This window comes from Culex quinquefasciatus, chromosome 3, assembly GCF_015732765.1.
Source record: "Culex quinquefasciatus strain JHB chromosome 3, VPISU_Cqui_1.0_pri_paternal, whole genome shotgun sequence".
Lineage (NCBI taxonomy): Eukaryota > Metazoa > Arthropoda > Insecta > Diptera > Culicidae > Culex > Culex quinquefasciatus.
This window is the reverse complement of record NC_051863.1, coordinates 31,693,249-31,713,319: the sequence shown is the minus strand read 5'-3', so window position 1 is coordinate 31,713,319 and position 20,071 is coordinate 31,693,249. Positions and strand designations below refer to the sequence as shown.

The 20,071-nt window shown below is 35.7% G+C and overlaps 1 protein-coding gene across 4 annotated transcripts in view; it reads left to right on the top strand.

Annotated features, from left to right (window-relative positions):
- Nucleotides 1-20,071, top strand: part of LOC6043247 (A disintegrin and metalloproteinase with thrombospondin motifs 9) — a 355,560-nt gene that overhangs the window by 206,608 nt on the left and 128,881 nt on the right. For all 4 annotated transcript variants that reach the window (XM_038259917.1, XM_038259918.1, XM_038259916.1 and 1 more), the window contains 2 exons: nucleotides 8,727-8,893; nucleotides 13,366-13,503. In XM_038259917.1, coding sequence (XP_038115845.1) covers nucleotides 8,727-8,893; nucleotides 13,366-13,503 — 305 coding nt within the window. The remainder of the gene's footprint in view (nucleotides 1-8,726; nucleotides 8,894-13,365; nucleotides 13,504-20,071) is intronic.

Below are 20,071 nucleotides of genomic sequence, written 5' to 3'. Positions count from 1 at the left end.
AATCAACCTGTTGCCACCGGGGGAAGACAGCAGAACGGCGGCCTTGAAAGCCGCTTACGCCCATGTCGCTTAAGCCCCCACCCCGGTGGCGACGGATTGTGAAAAAACAACTGCCCGCAAAGAACGCAAACCGGCCGGAGGGTCTTCCAAAATCGATGACTTTCCTTAATCCCATCAACGGACTTGGCGGTTCCTTGGCGACACATTGAGCGTTGGCGTTGACGGCATCGCCAACCCTTTGAAGCCAGCAAACAGTCAAACCCTGATGGGTTGACAAAGGCAGGCTAAAAGAGTTGAAAGCAGTGGATGCAACACCACGCGGTCGCCTCCAAAGTGATCGATGATTACGAATCTCGTCACGTTCTGCAACGAATCTTCGCCCAGGCGGTACAGATGTTGCCCATTAGGGTGGGTTTCGCCAACACGTCCAGCCCCGCAGACACATGTCTCGCTAGATCGTCGCAGGAGGGGCGGATGACATTTGTCGTACAACTGTGACCAACGAAACTTCGCGCGATACTGTCCTGCTTGCGATGTGTACAAAATGAAGTTCACGGTATTTTTTGCGGGCCCGCGATCGCGATCCATAATGTTATTAATGAGGGAAGAAGATTATAGCGGAACCGTAATAATGGCTGAATAAATCGCACAATTCCCACGCAGTTTTCGGACGCCTCGCGGGATACTCATGACGATCATCTTGATTTGGTTAGGGTGGTTCGTACTTATCAGTAACTTTAAAAATCATTAGTTTTGAATCCAGGATTGTGGCGGCAGAGCCCTACAAGCAAACAGTTATACATTAAGGAGAAGTAGGAAAAATCTTGCATCAAGTCCATTTTAAAGTGCTTTGTTGTTCTAGTCATGTCTGTAACATAATTACTAGCACTTTTTGATTAAAGAAAATTTAAGAATTATTTGATACAAGTGGACCATCCTAATCCACTGTTCCACTGGTTCTGTATTAAGTGGTTACTCAATGAGCTCCGGGATAGCTCCGGCGTGAATCGAACACTCCGGCGGACATCACGATGTGATTCACATTTTACCACGTCCAGTGAGACCGAAAGAAACGTTCATGAGAATGGTGCGAGATGCATCCTAATTGGCGCGTGAGCGGAGGGATTTCGCAAATTGAAAGGGGATCGTCTGGATTTTTAAAGTTTTTTTATCAGCATTCTTTTAAAAAAAAACATACTAACTTTCAACGAACAAACTTCCGATGTATTCAGTCAACTATGAAAAGTTGAGAATTGAGTCATTACACCGTATGTCAAAGACGATATAATTATGACTGACCGTGCGTCGTAAAACTACGGGATGCCCAGTATAATTAAATGTTATTTTTCTTTTGAAGTCATTGAAGCAGCATGCTCGATGTATGCGGATATTTCATTTTATTATTAATAACCGTTAATTTTAATACTGAAAAATCAAATTAAATTTAAATTGGCTGTATTGTCGAGATAGTTTTTTAAAGACTGACTTTTTTCTAACAACTGTTTCACAGAAAAAAACAATTCCGTTTGTTCAACAAAAATGATATTGAATTAAAATCTGAATAATTCTATAAAGTTACTACAGAGGAATTCTTAAAATTGAATCAAACTTCTTCATTACTGCATTTCTTGAGTCCATTTTCAATAGGCATGACTAGTTTTTCCAAACAAATTTTGCGGGCAATTCGTAGAAAATAATGCTGTTAAAGTTGCACACAATAAATTCATCCTGAAGAAGCTGAATGTGCTGAGAATAGAATAACTGAACGGACGTCAAACAAAATACCAGGCAATTAAGTTTTTTTTTATGTTTTTTATCGATTTTATTTAAAACATATCACACGGATAGAAATCCTGTCGGAAAACCCGTCCACAAATTGTTTTAAAATCGATAACATCGATTGTTTTCGGTTTCGTTTACAATGTTTTCAAAAATGAAAACATTTTCATCGATTTCGAAAACTTTTGTGTTCGAAAACGCGACTTTTTCCGTCATACTTTTGCGACGCGTAACTACTGTCAAAACGCAGCCCAATTCAATTCTGCTCGTGACAGTTTGTTTATATTTTCAAAGTTTTTTTTATGTTTTCGGGAGAAGTAACCGGAGGACCGGAAAAGTTCACGGTGTTCCCGAGGGTGTTGGTGAAATAAAGTGTACTTTGTGCTAAATGAAAGCACCAACATGTGCTGCCGAAGTGTCCAGTTGCTAACACCGCCAAGAAAGTCGTTCCGGACCGGGTCGAAGTTAAAAAGTGCTTTCGGAAGTGGCAAAATCACCTGCCCGGGAGAAGTGAAAGGTCAATCCGCACCGCCAGCCGCGATTCTCAACAGTGATCGAAAGGGCCAGTACGGTTCAGTTCAGAAATTAAAGACGGAACCGTTGCTAATGGCCGCACTCGAGAAGGCGGACAGCGGAATAAGTGCATCGCCGGAACCTCTTCCTCATCCTTCTGCCCCACGGCCGATGCGGAAGAAGATGTTGTTTAGCGAGAAGAAATCATCAGCCGCCGCTGCTGGTGCGGAACGACCGTTGACTTCTCCCGGACAGATGATTTTGCCACTTCCGAAAGCACTTGTGAATTTCGACTCGGTCCGGAACGACTTTGTTGGCGGTGTTTTCAGTTGGACACTTGGGTAGCAATTCTTCTTCTCCTCCTCCTCCTCCTCCTCCTCCTCCTCCTCCTCCTCCTCCTCCTCCTCCTCCTCCTCCTCCTCCTCCTCCTCCTCTCCTCCTCCTCCTCCTCCTCCTCCTCCTCTTCCTCCTCCTCCTCCTCCTCCTCCTCCTCCTCCTCCTCCTCCTCCTCCTCCTCCTCCTCCTCCTCCTCCTCCTCCTCCTCCTCCTCCTCCTCCTCCTCCTCCTCCTCCTCCTCCTCCTCCTCCTCCTCCTCCTCCTCCTCCTCCTCCTCCTCCTCCTCCTCCTCCTCCTCCTCCTCCTCCTCCTCCTCCTCCTCCTCCTCCTCCTCCTCCTCCTCCTCCTCCTCCTCCTTCTTTTTTCAGCGGGAAAAAATCTTCAACGGGCCGTTGAAACCCTCAGAAAGTTGGTAAGATTGATAAACAAATTCTCCCCAAAACTCGTAATCGATCGATCTAATCGACCTTCCTCCCTCCACAGGCTGCGACGCCGTCCTCTTCCACCAGATCTCCAGCCACCTCAGATTGCACCACGACGGCAGGAAAAGCTGCCCGGGACAAGACGCATCAACCCAACTCGAACTCCGTCGAGCATCCTGGAGCCGATAGCGGTCAAGCTTCGGTCCTGCAGAAAGCGCTGAACACCCACAAACACACACCACATTACACTCTACCACCTAAAATTTTAAAATTCTTAAATTCTAAGATTCTAAAATTCTAAAATTCTAAAATTCTAAAATTCTAAATTTCTAAAATTCTAAAATTCTAAAATTCTGAAATTCTAAAATTCTAAAATTCTAAAATTCTAAAATTCTAAAATTCTAAAATTCTAAAATTCTAAAATTCTAAAATTCTAAAATTCTAAAATTCTAAAATTCTAAAATTCTAAAATTCTAAAATTCTAAAATTCTAAAATTCTAAAATTCTAAAATTCTAAAATTCTAAAATTCTAAAATTCTAAAATTCTAAAATTCTAAAATTCTAAATTCTAAAATTCTAAAATTCTAAAATTCTAAAATTCTAAAATTCTAAAATTCTAAAATTCTAAAATTCTAAAATTCTAAAATTCTAAAATTCTAAAATTCTAAAATTCTAAAATTCTAAAATTCTAAAATTCTAAAATTCTAAAATTCTAAAATTCTAAAATTCTAAAATTTTAAAATTTTAAAATTCTAAGATTCTAAGATTCTAAAATTCTAAAATTCTAAAATTCTAAAATTCTAAAATTCTAAAATTCTAAAGTTCTAAAATTCTAAAATTCGAAAATTCTAAAATTTTAAAATTCTAAAATTCTAAAATTCTAAAATTCTAAAATTTTAAAATTCTAAAATTCTAAAATTCTAAAATTCTAAAATTCTAAAATTCTAAAATTCTAAAATTCTAAAATTTTAAAATTCTAAGATTCTGAAATTCTAAAATTAAAAATACCCAAATTCTCAAATTCCCAAATTCCTAAATTCCTAAATTCCCAAATTCTAAAATTTCAAAATTCTTAAATTCCCAAATTCTTAAATTCCCAAATTCCCAAATTCTTAAATTCCCAAATTCCCAAATTCCCAAATTCCCATATTCCCAAATTCCCAAATTAACAAATTCACAAGCAAATTCATTTATTCCCAAATTTCCCAATTCCCGAATTCTCAAATTCTAAAATTCCCAAATTCCAAAATTTCCAAATTCCCAAATTCACAAATTCCCAAATTCCGTAATTCTAAATTTCCCAATATTCCCAAATTCTTAAATTCCCAACTTCCCAAATTAACAAATTCACTAATTCCCAGATTCTCCAATTCCCAAATTTTCAGATTCCCAAATTCTTAAATTCACAGATTTCCAAATTCCCAAATTTCCAAATTCACAAATTCCCAAATTAACAAATTCTTAAATTCCCAAATTCCAAAATTAACAAATCCCCAAATTCCCCGATTCCCAAATTCCTAAATTCCCCAATTCCCAAATTCCCCAATTCGCAAATTCCTGAATTCCTTAATTCTCAAATTCTTAAATTCCCAAATTCCCAAATTTCTAAATTCCTAAATTCTCAAATTCTTAAATTCTCAAATTACCAAATTCCCAATTTCTTAAATTCCCTAATTACCAAATTCAAAAATTCTTAAATTCCTGAATTCCCGAATTCCCAAATTCACAAATTCCCAAATTCCCAAATTCCCAACTTCCCAAATTAACAAATTCACTAATTCCCAAATTCCCCAATTCCCAAATTTTCAAATTCCCAAATTCTTAAATTCCCAGAATTACAAATTCCCAAATTCCCAAATTTCCAAATTCCCAAATTCACAAAATCTTAAATTCCTAAATTCCAAAATTAACAAATTCCCCAATTGCCAAATTCCTAAATTTCCAAATTCCTGAATTTTAAATTCCTAAATTCTCAAATTCCTTAATTCCCAAATTCCCAAATTTCTAAATTCTTAAATTCTCAAATTCCCAAATTCCCAATTTCTTATATTCCCAAATTCAAAAATTCTTCAATTACTAAATTCCCGAATTCACAAATTCACAAATTCCCAAATTCCCAAATTCCCAAATTCCTAAATTCTTAATTTCCCAAATTCTCAAATTTCAAAATCCCAAATTCCCAAATTCACAGATTCCCAAATTCCCAAATTCTTAAATTCCCAACTCCCAAATTCACAAAATCCCAAATTCTTTGATTCCCCATTCCCAAATTCTGGATTCCTAAATTCTTAAATTCCTAAATTCCTCAATTCCTGAATTCCTAAATTCCTAATTTCCTGAATTTCTAAATTCTTAAATTCCTAAATTCCCAAATTCCCAAATTCTCAAATTTTCAAATTCTCAAATTCCCAAAATCCCAAATTCTCAAATTCCTTAATTCTCAAATTCCTTAATTCTCAAATTCCAAAATTCCCAAATTCTTACATTCCCAAATTCTCTATTTCCTATGTTCCTAAATTCCTAAATTCCTGAATTCCTAAATTTTAAATTCCTTTATTCCTAAATTCCTAAATTCCAAATTCCTGAATTTCTAAATTTCTTAATTCCCAAATTCCCAAATTCCCAAATCCCCAGATTCCCAAATTCACAAATTCCCAAATTCTCAAATTCCCAAATACTTAAATTCCCAAATTAACAAATTTTCTTATTCCCAAATTCCACAATTCCCAAATTTTCAAATTCCCAAATTCTTAAATTCCCAAATTCCCAAATTCTCAAATTCCCAAATTCTCAATTTTAAATCCCAAATTCACAAATTCTCAAATTTCTAAATTCCCAAATTTTTAAAATCCCAAATTCACAAATTCACATTTTCCCAAATTCCCAAATTCTTAAATTCCCAAATTCCAAAATTATCAAATTCCTAAATTCCCAAATTCCTTCATTCCTCAATTCTCAAATTCCTAAATTCTCAAATTCCTTAATTCTTAAATTCCTAAATTCCAATTTCTTAAATTTCTAAATTCCCAAATTACCAAATTCTCAAATTTCCAAATTCCTAAATTCCTAAATCCTCAAATTCCTGAATTCCCAAATCCCCAAATTCCCAAATTCCCAAATTCACAAATTCTCAAATTCCCAAATTCCCAAATCGCCAAATTTGCAAATTCCTAAATTCCTAAATTCTCAAATTCCTAAATTCCCAAATCCCCAAATTCACAAATCCCCCAATTCTTCAATTCCCAAAATCCCAAATTCCCAAATTCTTAAATTCCTTAATTCCTAAATTCCTAAATTCCTAAATTCATAAATTCCTAAATTCCTAAATTCCTAAATTCCTAAATTCATAAATTCCCAAATTCCCAAATTCCCAAATTCCTTAATTCCTTAATTCCTTAATTCCTAAATCTCAAAATCCCACATTATCAGGTTCTTGAATTCCTAAATTTTCTTATTTCGATATTCCCAAATCTCTAAAATTACATAATACCAAGTTCCTAAAATCACAAATTCCCTAATTTTGATTCGGGATTCCCAGATTCAGAAAATCCCATATTCCCAAAAACTCCACATTCTTCAATCCCCAGATCCCCATGTTTCCAGATTGTAAAAACACTAATTTCTTGTATTCCCATATTCCAAACACACACACACACACACACACACACACACACACACACACACACACACACACACACACACACACACAGATTAGTTTGTTAATTAATGATGTATTTTTTCCCTCAATAAATAAAAAAACGAATCAACTGTTTTACTGAACCAAAAGAAATATCCAACGGTCAATTCAAAAACCAAAACCAACGGTCAATTCAAAACCGATTAAACCGCCACCCTTCGTTTGGGATGGCTGCGTGCTTTGTTTTGAGCCAGGCGTACCCAATCGTCACGCTTCAGAATCGAGAACATTGTTGTCGATTTCAATGCAAATGTTACCGGACGACTGGTCGACAACATTACGAAACGAATTTTAGAGCAAATCGACAACAATGTTGTCGATTTCCCGGACAGGATTTCTATCCGTGCATATAATTTTTATTTTCTTTTTTATAACAAAAGGTTTTATTCCCAATACACAAATTTTGAATTTTCAAAAACAATGACATTTTTAATAGACTATGATTTTGAGAATTATAAAAAATGTGCGCAAAATAAATCAAAGAAAAAACCAGGTAATTTATTTTATTCCCATTTTCGAAATAATTAATGTAGGAAAAAAACGTTTTTAACAATCTGCTTTTTTAGTTTTCTTGTTTAAGTTTTAGTGAGGATCTGAAAAAAATGTGAGTCTTTTAAGATGCCCTCATTTTGAACTAATGATAATTCTGAAACTAAAGGTCCGACTTTAAATGTAAGAAAATCTAAGTTTTGTGAAATCTTTGAGATTTTTTTAATATTTAAGCCTGAACATATTTGTCTTGATTTGAATTTAACTGTCGAAAAGGTTCAAATTCACACCGAATTTTTCCCTTCGACATCATCAAGTTTCAAGAAAAAATAATATACAAAATTTGATGAAATGTAAAAATGAAATTTATCATGGAAAATTTGTACAATCACTTATAAACTTTTAATGAAACTTTGAATAGAGTTTATTTTTGTGTTTTTGATAAAATACAGTAATTTTTGATCCCCAAATAAAAAAATACACTTTATACTTAAGAAATACCATTTTTTATGAATAAATTAATATTTTGATTATTTTTTAACAGAAGCATGACTGATACATTGCATTGTATGAGCCACCCTAGAACAAGCCTGCCCAACCTTTTCGGCTCAATTTTCACATTTTTGATCGTCAAAATTAAAATTGTTGATTTTTTCATGGTTTCTTTGATGGAATCGGTACTCAGATGACCAGAGAACATAACTTTGATAAAAGTTTGAAAAAATATTTTTGCAGGTCGTTTTTATGAAAGTTTTAAGTGAAAAATTGGTCCGGCCCGCGGGCCGGATTGTTTTGACCAAAAGATGTAGAATTTTATTCTTAACAAATGCTTCTTAGACACCAAAGCTCGAAAATGCATCCCTGAAGCGGAAATAAATGATTCCTGCTAAATCGGCGTTTCCGACCACTGTGCAATGGTTTTAGCATTTTGTGATAGACAGTAAAAAACATGTTTAAATTTTGGAAGGTGTAAAATTAAAACGGAAAAAGTGGCAAAACATTGATAATTATAGGTGTCTTGATAAGGTCCAGTTTGTGACCTTCCCTTTACTAAGCAATCGAATCCAGAAGGCAAAAGATCACCAGTTGTGTTGGTTCGAGTCGGGGTTTGAACCCCGATCTACCGCTTACGAGGTGCAAGCGTTGTAACTGGGCTACGCGGCTCGGTCGAAATTTCACATTGTAGAGGCAAATTTATTCATTTTTCTTGACATAACAGATGTCCCATTGAATCGATTGCACATTCAAAATAAAATTTTGGCTTGAAAATTGAAGTTTACCATTGGGTACACCCTAAAAATCGCAAATTGAGCAACAACATAAAATTTTGCCCAAATTTTCTAAAAAAAATCTTCATAATATTGAATTCGTCCTATTAAAGGTTTTTGTTTTGCAGCATTGTAAACAAAACGTGAACAAATATTTTTAACACTCCCATCCCAGTTGACGATAACTAAAACATAACCTTTACCCCTTCTTCTACTCCCCAGATGGCACCGGTGGCCAGCACGCGCCCAAGTCCCACTGGACGGGCCTGTTCCGCAATCGGTCCTCGCGCATCTGGGACCCCAACCCGGAGTACGACATCGACGCGTTTGGCCTCAGCATGCGCATCAATTTGTTCCACGATCGGGGCGTAATGGCGGACGGTTTAAAGGTAAGTCCTACCTCATCGGGGAAATGCTCGCGCGCGCGTAATTTTCCAATTAGTGGGTGCCAATTTATGACGAGTGCAGAGGAGCTGCCTCTCGTGTAATGTCCCACTGGGTGCGTTTTGTGTTTATGACCAGCTCTCGACCGGGCCGAAGATCGAGAAGGTCCCCCATCGATGGGGGGGAAGATCTGTGAACCGGTGATCATCATCTTCGTCATTATTGCCGTTTTGCGGAAAGTGCAACGATGCACACGGGTTATGAATGGACGTGCACGTACACACGCATTCACAAAGACAATCACACAGAGGGCGTGCCGTCAATGGTAATTGCCTACGGCTGCTGGGCGATTATTATCACAGATCATACATACGAATATACACGTGTGCGCGAGTGCGCAATAAAATTAATGTGCACTTGAATGGTTACGATTGCACCCCGGTGTTTGCCATTTATCCTGCCCCTAACTTTGTGGTCAGTCGGCGCGGGCGCTGGTGCGAATGTTTTCGGAAACGAAAATAAACTTTTCCAAGCATGCAATTTTGTGCAATTATATTTTATGCATCGGACGTTGTTTGATCTTTTCTCCTGTAGGTTAGAAAAGTAGCGATTAAAAATACAATAAATCTATATAAAAACTGATTAGGGTCCTCAGTAAAGGTGTAGGTTATTAATTATCAATACTGTTCAGCACTCTGGCTGAACTGAAAAAAAAAAAACAATTTTTAAATTCCAAAAACCGGTAAGGCGGTTGAAAATTGTATTACAAGTATTTGAAAGCATTGATCGAAATTTCAATGTTTATGCTTTTTTTATAATTTTCACTTGGATTATTTTTTTCCATTGATTCCTTCTAAATAATCCATGTTGCCTCCTGCATAATCCATACAAGTCTCTATACAAATTTGGGGATTATCCATAAAAAAATGTCATGAAAATATGTGAAAATTTTCAATCATGAGAAAAGATTTTCTTATCGATTTGGTGTCTTCACCAAATTGTAGGTTGTAATTATCAAATTTTACAGATATTTTTCCGATTTTTTTTTTAATTTCGCTTTTCAATTCAAAATGTCGAGTGAAGGTTTTAAACCCTCCTCGATTTTTTTAATTATTTTACATTGAAAATCGGATATATTTTTCAGAATATCGTCGATTGAAAAATTTCGGCAAATTTGACACTTTTTTTTAAATCGAAATAAGATTATTTTTCCCCGAAAAAAAAACAATTTAAAAAAGGTTGTAACTCAAAGACGATTCATTTACCCAAAATTCTACTCAATTGCAAATTTTATTTTACATCCACAATAATTTGCGAGAGTTATTTATAATTCAGAAATTCAGAATCTTTCAAAAAATTATACGTTGTTTCAAATGACGACGTCTGTCATGCACTTTCCACACTCTAAAATTGACACTTTCAGTATAAAAAAAATATAGATAAAAAGAAAATGTTAAAATCGGGTTACCTTTTTTAAAAATTTCCAATCATTATTACCAAATCACCAAATCGATCTAACTTTCATCTCAAGATACGGATTTTCAAATATTTTCATATCACTTATAGACAGCCGCCAAATTTGTATGGAGAAACCTATTATGCAAAACGGCTTTTTTGGATGGCCAAATTTTATCTTTCAGAAGCATAGTGCAATCACCAGTTTTAAACTTTGAAAATTAATCTGACAATTTCCTAGTGATTTTTAGGCGAAAACGAAACTATTGGCACTACGCCCCCCGGGGCATGGCCTTCCTCTAACGTGGGATTTCTGCTCCAGCGCCTCTGACGAGACAGGAGAAACCGGGACCGACGTTTTACTTCACCATCCGATAGAAGCTCAGTGGATAAGGCGGGAATCGAACCCGCGTCTCATAGCATCATCGGGATCGGCAGCCGAAGCCGCTACCCCTGCGCCACGAGACCACGTGGTGATTTTTAGGCATATAATTCATAAAATAAAAAAAAAGTTTTTTTATGCAAAATATAATGCATGTCGAAAAACATAGTTCTAAGCTCTCCTAAAAATATGTTGAAATAAAAAAAAAACATTATGTTCAAAACTAAAAAGAAGTTAAAACCAAGGCACGATTACAATGATCTATCGTTATTTTTATTTTGATAATTATATCGGCGATAATCTCATCGTCGATAATGGACGATCGCTATTTTTTTATAATCTTTCTAAAATCGACGTAATTCAACCAAATCATGTTAAATTCTCAATGCTTTCACTAAAAATATTTTTGTTGAAAATGTAATAATTTTATAAGTATGAATACCCAAAATTGTTCACCAAACACAGTATTTTTCAGAATAAATACTCAAATTTTCCAAATTTGCAATTTCAAACGAAGTGAAATTTGGTATGCTTTTTCACTTAATAATAGTTTTTTTTTTTTTTGAAAATAATGAAATTTTCGCAAATTCCGTGTTTTTCCCAAAAAACCCAAATTTTCAAAATATATGGGTATCTAACGAAGCGAAATTTGTTATGCTTTTCCACATTATTATAATTTTTCTTTGAATAATACTAAAATTTCAACAAGTTACCGTATTTTTTCGAAGGTACTCAAATTTTCATGATTTTCAATATGGGTATCAAACGAAGCTAAATTTGATGTGCATGTTCCGTTTTTAGATTTTATTTTGTTAAAAATTACAGTTTTCACAAAAGACTGCATTTTTCGGAAATACTCACATTTTCAAAATTCGCAAAGAAAGTGGAATTTTAAATGCATTTTTACTTTATTTTTACTTTTTAAATCACAAAAAATTTGACAAAATATCGTAAGTTTTTGAAAATACTCAAATTACTAAAATTTGCATATGTGAAAAAGTATAAAATATTTATCATCGTTTGACACTCATATTGCAAATTTGAAAAAAAATACGATATATTTGAAAATTTAAGTATTCTCCAAAAAAAAATCTAATGAAGTGAAAAATCATACAAAACATCGCTATGTTCGATACCCAAATAATGGAAATTTAAGTACTTCGACAAAATACAGTATTTGCAAGTGAAGAAGTATACAATATTTTGCTTCGTTTGACACTCATATTGCAAATTTGAAAAAATACGATATTTTTGAAAATTTGAAGTACCCTCCAAAAAAATCTAATGAAGTGAAAAATCATACAAAACTTCGATATATTTGATACCAAAAAAACTGAAAATTTGAGTACTTTCGACAAAATACAGAATTTTGTGAACAATTTTGAATATTTATACATTGAAACTTACTACATTAAACGCAAATATTTTTGGTGAAAACATTGGAAATATAACACGATTTGGTTGGACCTTGGTTAAAACATCGCTAGACCATAAACCCGTTTTGATTTTTTTTCCGAAAATTGATTTACAACATTTAAAAAATAGATAAAAGTCAAAAACATTGAACTGCATGTTTAATGTTTTTGACTTTAAGAATAAGAATTTAAATAATAATAATAATAATTTCAAGTCAATTTTTAAACAATTTTCGGTTAACAATTTCTGAAGCATTTTTGGCATTTTTCCTAAAGTCATCAGTCAGATTATTTTTGACATTTTCATTTCAGTTACTTAGTTGTGCAATTATTATCCTTTTCTCGGATATGAATTACCTTTCAACAGCTGATTAATAGTTGAAATATTGTAAAGTTGAGAAGAGATTCTTTGCCAAAATCATAGTAGTGCAAATGGAACATTGATTTTAGATTGTTTTGTAAGTTTGTAAGATATATTTTTTTAATGATCTGATTTGCGAAGGAAATCTATAGCACATAGGTGCCTATAAAAAGAGCTCAAGAATTATTTACGCAACATTTTTCTAGTTATCACAGTTTTCCCATCAGTACATCCACTATTGTTCCACTCATAAACCCCCCCTCCCAGCACGTTAATCCGCGCCCGTCCCCCAAAATCAAATCCTTCCCAAACCCCCTTCTGGCGATACTCTCAAGTGCACTTCTGCCCGGGACACGCCACGCCACAGATTGTTAAACAGATTCACACATGTTGCGGCCGCGGTCTAAGTGCAGTAAATTGTCCAGATGAGGAGTGCTACCGCGGGGCACTCGGCCATTCGGAAGCGGCAAAAGGAACGGAAATGTGGCCACGCTGCCGCCGCACTTGAAAAATGATGATTATTTCCCCCACGGGTGGTGCGTGTGGTCATGGTGCGGCCAATTTGCATTTCTTGGCGTTCCACACACGTGTGGAGACTCGAAGGACTTGGCGCTGGCAAGATAATCTAATTATGCTGTAAATTATTGAAACGGTCTCTCCTGGGGGGGCAGCACAGAACTGCACTAATTGTAAGTGGCAGCATTTGAGGCGTGTGCAAGCACTTGCTGGAGTGATTTGGATGATATACATTGTAGCGATTGTGGCTGGATTTGGGGGAAGCTTTCGCCTGGAGGAGATATCGGGATTCGAAAAGTTCAAGCAACTCTTACATCTTTTTTCTCTCTTGGTATCTTTCATCAACAGGAAACACACGTGTGGCCGAACAAAACCCTCCGGAAGCAGGACGACTCGGAGGATGCAGGAGGCCAGGGCTGCTACTACAAGGGACACGTCGAGAACGACGAAAAGTCCCTGGTTGTGGTGTCGCTCTGCGACGGAATTGTAAGTACAGACTTTTGATGTTTTCTCAATATTTGTTACAAGAAGAAACAAGAAGCCCAACCACCCAGTTGTGGATTGAGTACATTTTATCTCTGATACAGGGCTAGAACAAAGGTTGAAGACAAGTGGAAAATAAAGCAGATGAGCAGATGTTTACTATTCGATCAGTTTGTAGCATACTCTTACACTTATCAGAACCTTTCAACGGCTATCAAGCTGTTTAAGAATCCAACTGGTGTTGCCAAACACGAATCGATAATTGAAATGCTGCTGATTGATGCCACTCTCAGCAGGACTTCCTTTGATGCGATTGCTTTGAAAATCTCAAATAGAAAAACATTAATATTTTACAACCACCAAGGATAGTAAATTTCCCCCAAGAGTCCCCTAATTGCCACTTTTCATGCCCCTTAGGACGTGCTCAAGTACCCCTTCCTAGACCTAAGTCGTGCCAAAAACATTGGCAATAAATCCAAAATTAGCGCCCAGATCGCACTCTCAGAGTTCTACCCGCCCAAAACCACTACAAAATTGACTGGGCTGCTGTGAGTATTCGCTCAAATTTTAGCACGTCTTCTGCGGGCGGTACGTGCGGCGGCGAGAGTTGATAGATTTATGTTCTGCTAAGCGCACTTGATCGCTGTCCAAGAAAGCCGCTCAACCGGGCCAACGTTTTGGCGGTCGCCTATCCGCGCGCCGTTTCCAAGGTCAGCCAAACGCAAACAAAATTGGGAGGTGGTGTTCTTTCTCAAAAAAAAAAAAAAACTCTCTGGAGTAGATGTGACTCATTACGGCCGATAGACGAGTTCAAATAATTGGAATCAACTAGGGATACCACAATAAAACCTGCGAGTTTGGCCCGTAGACCCGTTCTGCAATGACATGTTAATGGCTTATGGGCATTTGGGCAAATTCTGAAAGATTCTTTTTTTTTGTTTCCAAAAAATGGCTACTTAGTAATTCTTCATTTTGCATCGCGTCAGTTGTGCGCTATCTTGTGATAACGACCATTTAGTACTTTTCGAGAAAATCGATTTTTAAAGTTTGTTGGTAAATAATCTCAAACTTTTCGAAGCAAACGGTTCGTATACTATCGCTTAACAAACGCTCCAAGTTTCAACTAATTTGGTTACACCAGTTAAAAGATACAGTAAATAATGTAAACAAAAATCTGAAACGCACGTGTCACAAGTGTGTTTCGAAAGTAAAATTGTACTACGTGTCACAAGTGTGCACAGAATTCCCATACAAACTAAAATAAGCTCAAATCAATGGTTTAATCGACTTAATCAGTATATTGGCAGTGCGTGGCCGAATGGTTACGCTGTCCGCTTTGTAAGCGGATGATTCTGGGTTCGATTCCCATCTGCTGCAACCTTCCATCGGATGAGGAAGTAAAATGTCGGTCCCGGCCTTGGTTGTTAGGCCGTTAAGTCATTCCAGGTGTAGGAGTCGTATCCATGCCATAAGTACAAACAACACACCAAACCAAGCCTACTCCGGTGGAATCGCTGGCGGCGGTTGGACTCACAATCCAAAGGTCGTCAGTTCAAACACTGGGGTGGAAGGTTCCTTGGAGTAAAAGAGGATTGGGAGCTCTCCCCATTCAAGCCTTCGGACTCCTAGGTTCGAGCAGAAACTTGCAATAGAGACCACAAAAGACCCGGGGGATGGTTTGTTTTGTCAGTATATTTTTATAAACAAAAGGTTACATTACCTTTAGAAGGTATGTGTGTACATAAATTAGTGAAAAACAAGAAAAATTTCCTACATTTTCCAACAACATGTATGACGTGTCACAAGTGTCACAATCATTTTGATGATAAATTGGTCTATGTCACAAACGTGTATTGCGATATCCGAGAAACGGAAGCGAGTTTCCAAAATCGGGTTAAAGCATCTTGTAGTGTTTGTTAACTATAGCAAAACGTCATCATTAACTCATTTTCGACCAAAATGGTCTATGTCACAAGATAGCACACAGCAAGTAGTCAATTGAATATTCGAAATTCGAAGTTTTTTTATGTGATTTCTTACTAGATGTAAGTTACGATTGAGACTTTTTAGAAAAAGCACGGAAAAAATACCGATTTTTTTTTACTGGACTTTCTATAACGAAAAATTTAAATTCCCAAAATAAGCATTAAATTTTGTAAAAAAAAAGTTCAAATTATCATCGGAAATTTAAGTGCAACCAACTGGAATCAATTTAAAATGAATTCCCCTGCGTTTGGAATTTATTTTTATCAAAATTACCCGGTGTTTTCAGCGGTATTTTTCAGCACTGTTTTTTTTAATGCAGGTCTCCATACAATTTTGGCTCTTGTCCATGCAAAATTGGCATGTAAATACAGTCCAGACTCGATTATCCGAAGGCCTTGAAAAAAATTCACTTCGGTTAATCGAATCTTCGGATAATCGAATCACGGTTTTTTTAGTATGACCCACAAACTACTCTAAAATAAATTAGAACTTTTAAATCCAAGATTAAATTCGGCCGTGGACCCGTGGTGTTGGGGTAAGTGTGGTTGCCTCTCACCCAGTCGGCCTGGGTTTGATCCCAGAAGGTCCCGGTGGCAAATTTTGAGACGAGATTTGTCTGATCACGCCTTCGGTCGGATAGAGGAGTAAATGTTGGTCCCGGTCTAACCTAGAGGTTAGGTCGTTAGCTCAATCCAGGTGTAGGAATCGTCTCCCTGGGTCCTGCCTCGGTGAAGTCGCTGGTAGGCAGTTGGACTCACAATCCAAAGGTCGTCAGTTCGAATCCCGGGGTGGATGGAAGTTTAGGTGTAAAAAGAGGTTTGCAATTGCCTCAACAATCAAGCCTTCGGTCACCTAGTTTCGAGTAGGAATCTCGCAATCGAGAACGCCAAGGCAATGCTGTAGAGCGAATCATTTGATTTTTTTGAAATTCAAGATGGCAGCAATGACAAAACGAATTAGACTTAATTTAGGTCACCAAACATGAATTTGATGTTAAAAGTAAGACAATAAAGATACGAAAAATTTTAAAAGAAATATTTGATTATCTAAAGTCCCATAAAAAAACTAAAATCGAACTTCGGATAATCGAGTCTGGACTGTAGTTTTAAAAAACTGTATCGCGAGAAGAGACTATTTTATTGATATAGTGTTTCAAGCAAAGTTGTAGGTGATAAAAGGACAAAGCAGAAATTAATAGTTAGGCCGTTGCAGATATTTTTTAAAGTTTATGTCCCTCGACTCTGACCAAAGTCGAGGGGGCAAAAAAATAAAGTATTAAAATTGAAATTATGAGCCATGGTTTCAACATTTTAATGAAAAAAAGTGTTATAAAATGCAGTAAACACCTGTCCAGTTGTTTTGTCATCATTAGTTTCCAAAATATCTAAGTATTGACGAAAATTTTATTTTTTGCGAAAAATATTTTTTTTGCGGTGCTGTACATTGGAATTTCATAAAAATGCAAAACATGTTTAAACAAACCCAAACATGCTAAATATGATTATCAATGCAGAATAATGCATTTTAGTTTGTTTTCAGTTGATTTTTTTTTCCGAAGTACTTTATTTATTAAATCTTTTTTTACAAATAGTGCTTTACATTTACTTTCAACATCATCGAAAGAATTGTTTTCAGTTGATTAGACTTCTATTTTCATGGAAATTTTGAAGTTTTTTTGGAAAAATATTTTTTTTTGCCCATTATTTTTCAGACCAATTTTGAAGGGGGAGGGGGGCAACATAAACTTTCAAAACTATTTGCAACGGCCTTAAACTCAAAAAATACCCATTCTTTTAAACAGCAGTTTTCACAAAAAGCAGAATTTTCACAAACCTTATTTTTCAATGTCTAATCTACAGGCATTTTAGGGCAATAGAGATGCATAAACATTAAAAAAATATAGAAAAAACTAACTTAATCCACCTATGTGGTTGGTGCCTTCCTCACTCTTTTCCAACAATGGGTGATATGTGATATGATGGGTTTGGACACAAATTTCGTCTGATTTCGTTATGTTCCGGAATACAAAAAACACACATATCACTCAAGGGCTTATAAGTGGCGTCTTAAGTGGTAATAGCTTGAGACAGGGTTGCCAGATCTTCAATGTTTTAGACTCGTTGGAAAGATCTTTCGATTACCTTACCAACGATGGGTCGGATGATGGATCCGGACGTTGTTTACATGCATTTAAGTGAGATCCGGCTACAAAAAAAGTACATAAATATCACTTAAGTGGTCAGAACTCGAGACAGGGTTGCCAGATCTTCAATGTTTTAGACTCATTGGAAAGGTATTTTGATTATCTTACTATTGATCGGACGGATGATGGAACCGGACATTGTTTACATACATTTAAGTGAGATCCGGCTTCAAAAAAGTACATAAATATCACTTAAGTGGTCAGAACTCGAGACAGGGTTGCCAGATCGTCAATGTTTTAGACTCGTTGGAAAGTTCTTTCAATTACCTAACCAACGATGGGTCGGATGATGGATCCGGACATTGTTAACATACATTTAAGTGAGATCCGGCTACAAAAAAGTACATAATTATCACTTAAGTGGTTATAACTCGAGACAGGGTTGCCAGATTATCAATGTTTTGGACTCGTTGAAAGGTCTTTCAATTAATTAACTAACGATGTATAACATGATGATGTTTGGTTTAGTTTACTGCCATTTATTCAACTTCCGAAAATATGCGAAAACACATTATTATACATAACTTTTGAACTACTTATCAAAACTTCAAACAATTCAATAGCACCGTATGGGACCCTAAACCAAATCGAATGCAACTGGTTTGGTCAAAATCGGTTCAACCAGTGCCGAGAAAACTGCGTGACATTATTGGTCACATACACACACACATACACACACACACACACACACACACACACACACACACACACACACACACACACACACACACACACACACACACACACACACACACACACACACACACACACACACACACACTCACACATACACACAGACATTTGTTCAGTTTTCGATTCTGAGTCGGTATGTATACATCAAGGTGGGTTTTCGAGCTTTAAATAAAAAGTTCAATTTTAGAGCAGGATTATATCCTTACCTCAGTGAGGAAGGCAAAAATATTATTGAAATAACAATATGGCTGAAACTATGGCTTTCAGCATTTGTTTGTAACACTTTTCAACATTTTTTTCATTTAAACGATTTATTGAAAAAATACATGAAAATTTGACATAAAATTTCACTCAGTGTGTGTTTTTTGGATTTGCAAAAAATGTTGTATGGAACTCGTTGCAAAAACTTACTCGGTGAACCTCGTTGGACCTCGTACGACTCGTGCTGAAAAAATCTTCTTTTTGCAACTTGTTGCATAAACTACTATTTTCGAATCAAGTGCTGAAAAGTTCAACATTACAGCACCCATTTGAGTGCTGAAAAGTAGAACTTTTCAGCATTTATTTTGAAAAGTTTTGCTATTCGATTCTTTTATTTTTGGTACAGAAAAGTAGGCGATTTCGTCGTTCAAGAATGACAGGAAAAGTAAGTAGTTTCACGACGGAATTGCAAAAAAAGTGTTTTAAAATGCATTCTATACTAGTTCAGTTGTTTTGCAATCATTAATTTTACATCATTTGAATGAATGAAAAAATGAAAGATTTGCCGAAAACAAAAATTTTTGCAAAAAAACTTGAACATCGAAAATTTTCGAAAATTCAAAAAAAAATTAAATTAACTCAAACATGCTAAAAGTGATTCTAAACGCAGGAAAACGCATTTTTAATTGATGTCAGCTGATTGTACTTAAATTTCCATTGAAATTTTGAAGTTTTTAAAAAAAATATTTTTTGCCCCCTGATTTTTCAGGCCAATTTTGAAAGGTGGGGGGGGAATAAAAACTTTAAATAAAATTTGTACCAGCCTTATTTTTGAAAAATAAAACAATAATCAAGAAAATAAAACACAATTTTTTAAAGAAAAATCAAAAACTGCGTCCTCTATTGGGCACTACTCTGAAGTTTAGGCTTTTTCGTGAATATTGTTAAAACATTCGTTTTCGAACTATGATATCTCGGCATTTTCACCGGAATCAACTTTGCATCTATATTTCAATAGATTAAAAAGAGGTTTATCTCAGGATTAAAAGCTTACGAATTTGTAAAGGCCACAAAGCACAAGGTATCGAAACATTTTTTTTTAATAATTAGTATGTGCAAGATAAAAAAAAACCGTTGATTATTTTTTCAAGAAATGACACACTAGTTGAGATAGCTTAAAAATTCCAAGGGCGTACTCCATTGAGTAAGTCACGCTTAATGCAACCAAAAATGGAGCAAATGTCTTTTTTTATGCAAACGATAATTTTGAACTTTTGACAATTACGCATTATTCAAATGATGTATTTTTTTGAACAAATTTTAAAATATATTAAATTAAAACTTGGTTTATGGCAGCGCATTCCACTTTTACCAAACGTTTAGTCAGTACTGAACATCCTTGCCCAAATAACTGTTTTGTTTACAAAACCACTAATTGCAACCGCGAATCTCCTCACAACCAGTATTATGCAATTTGCAAATACAAGC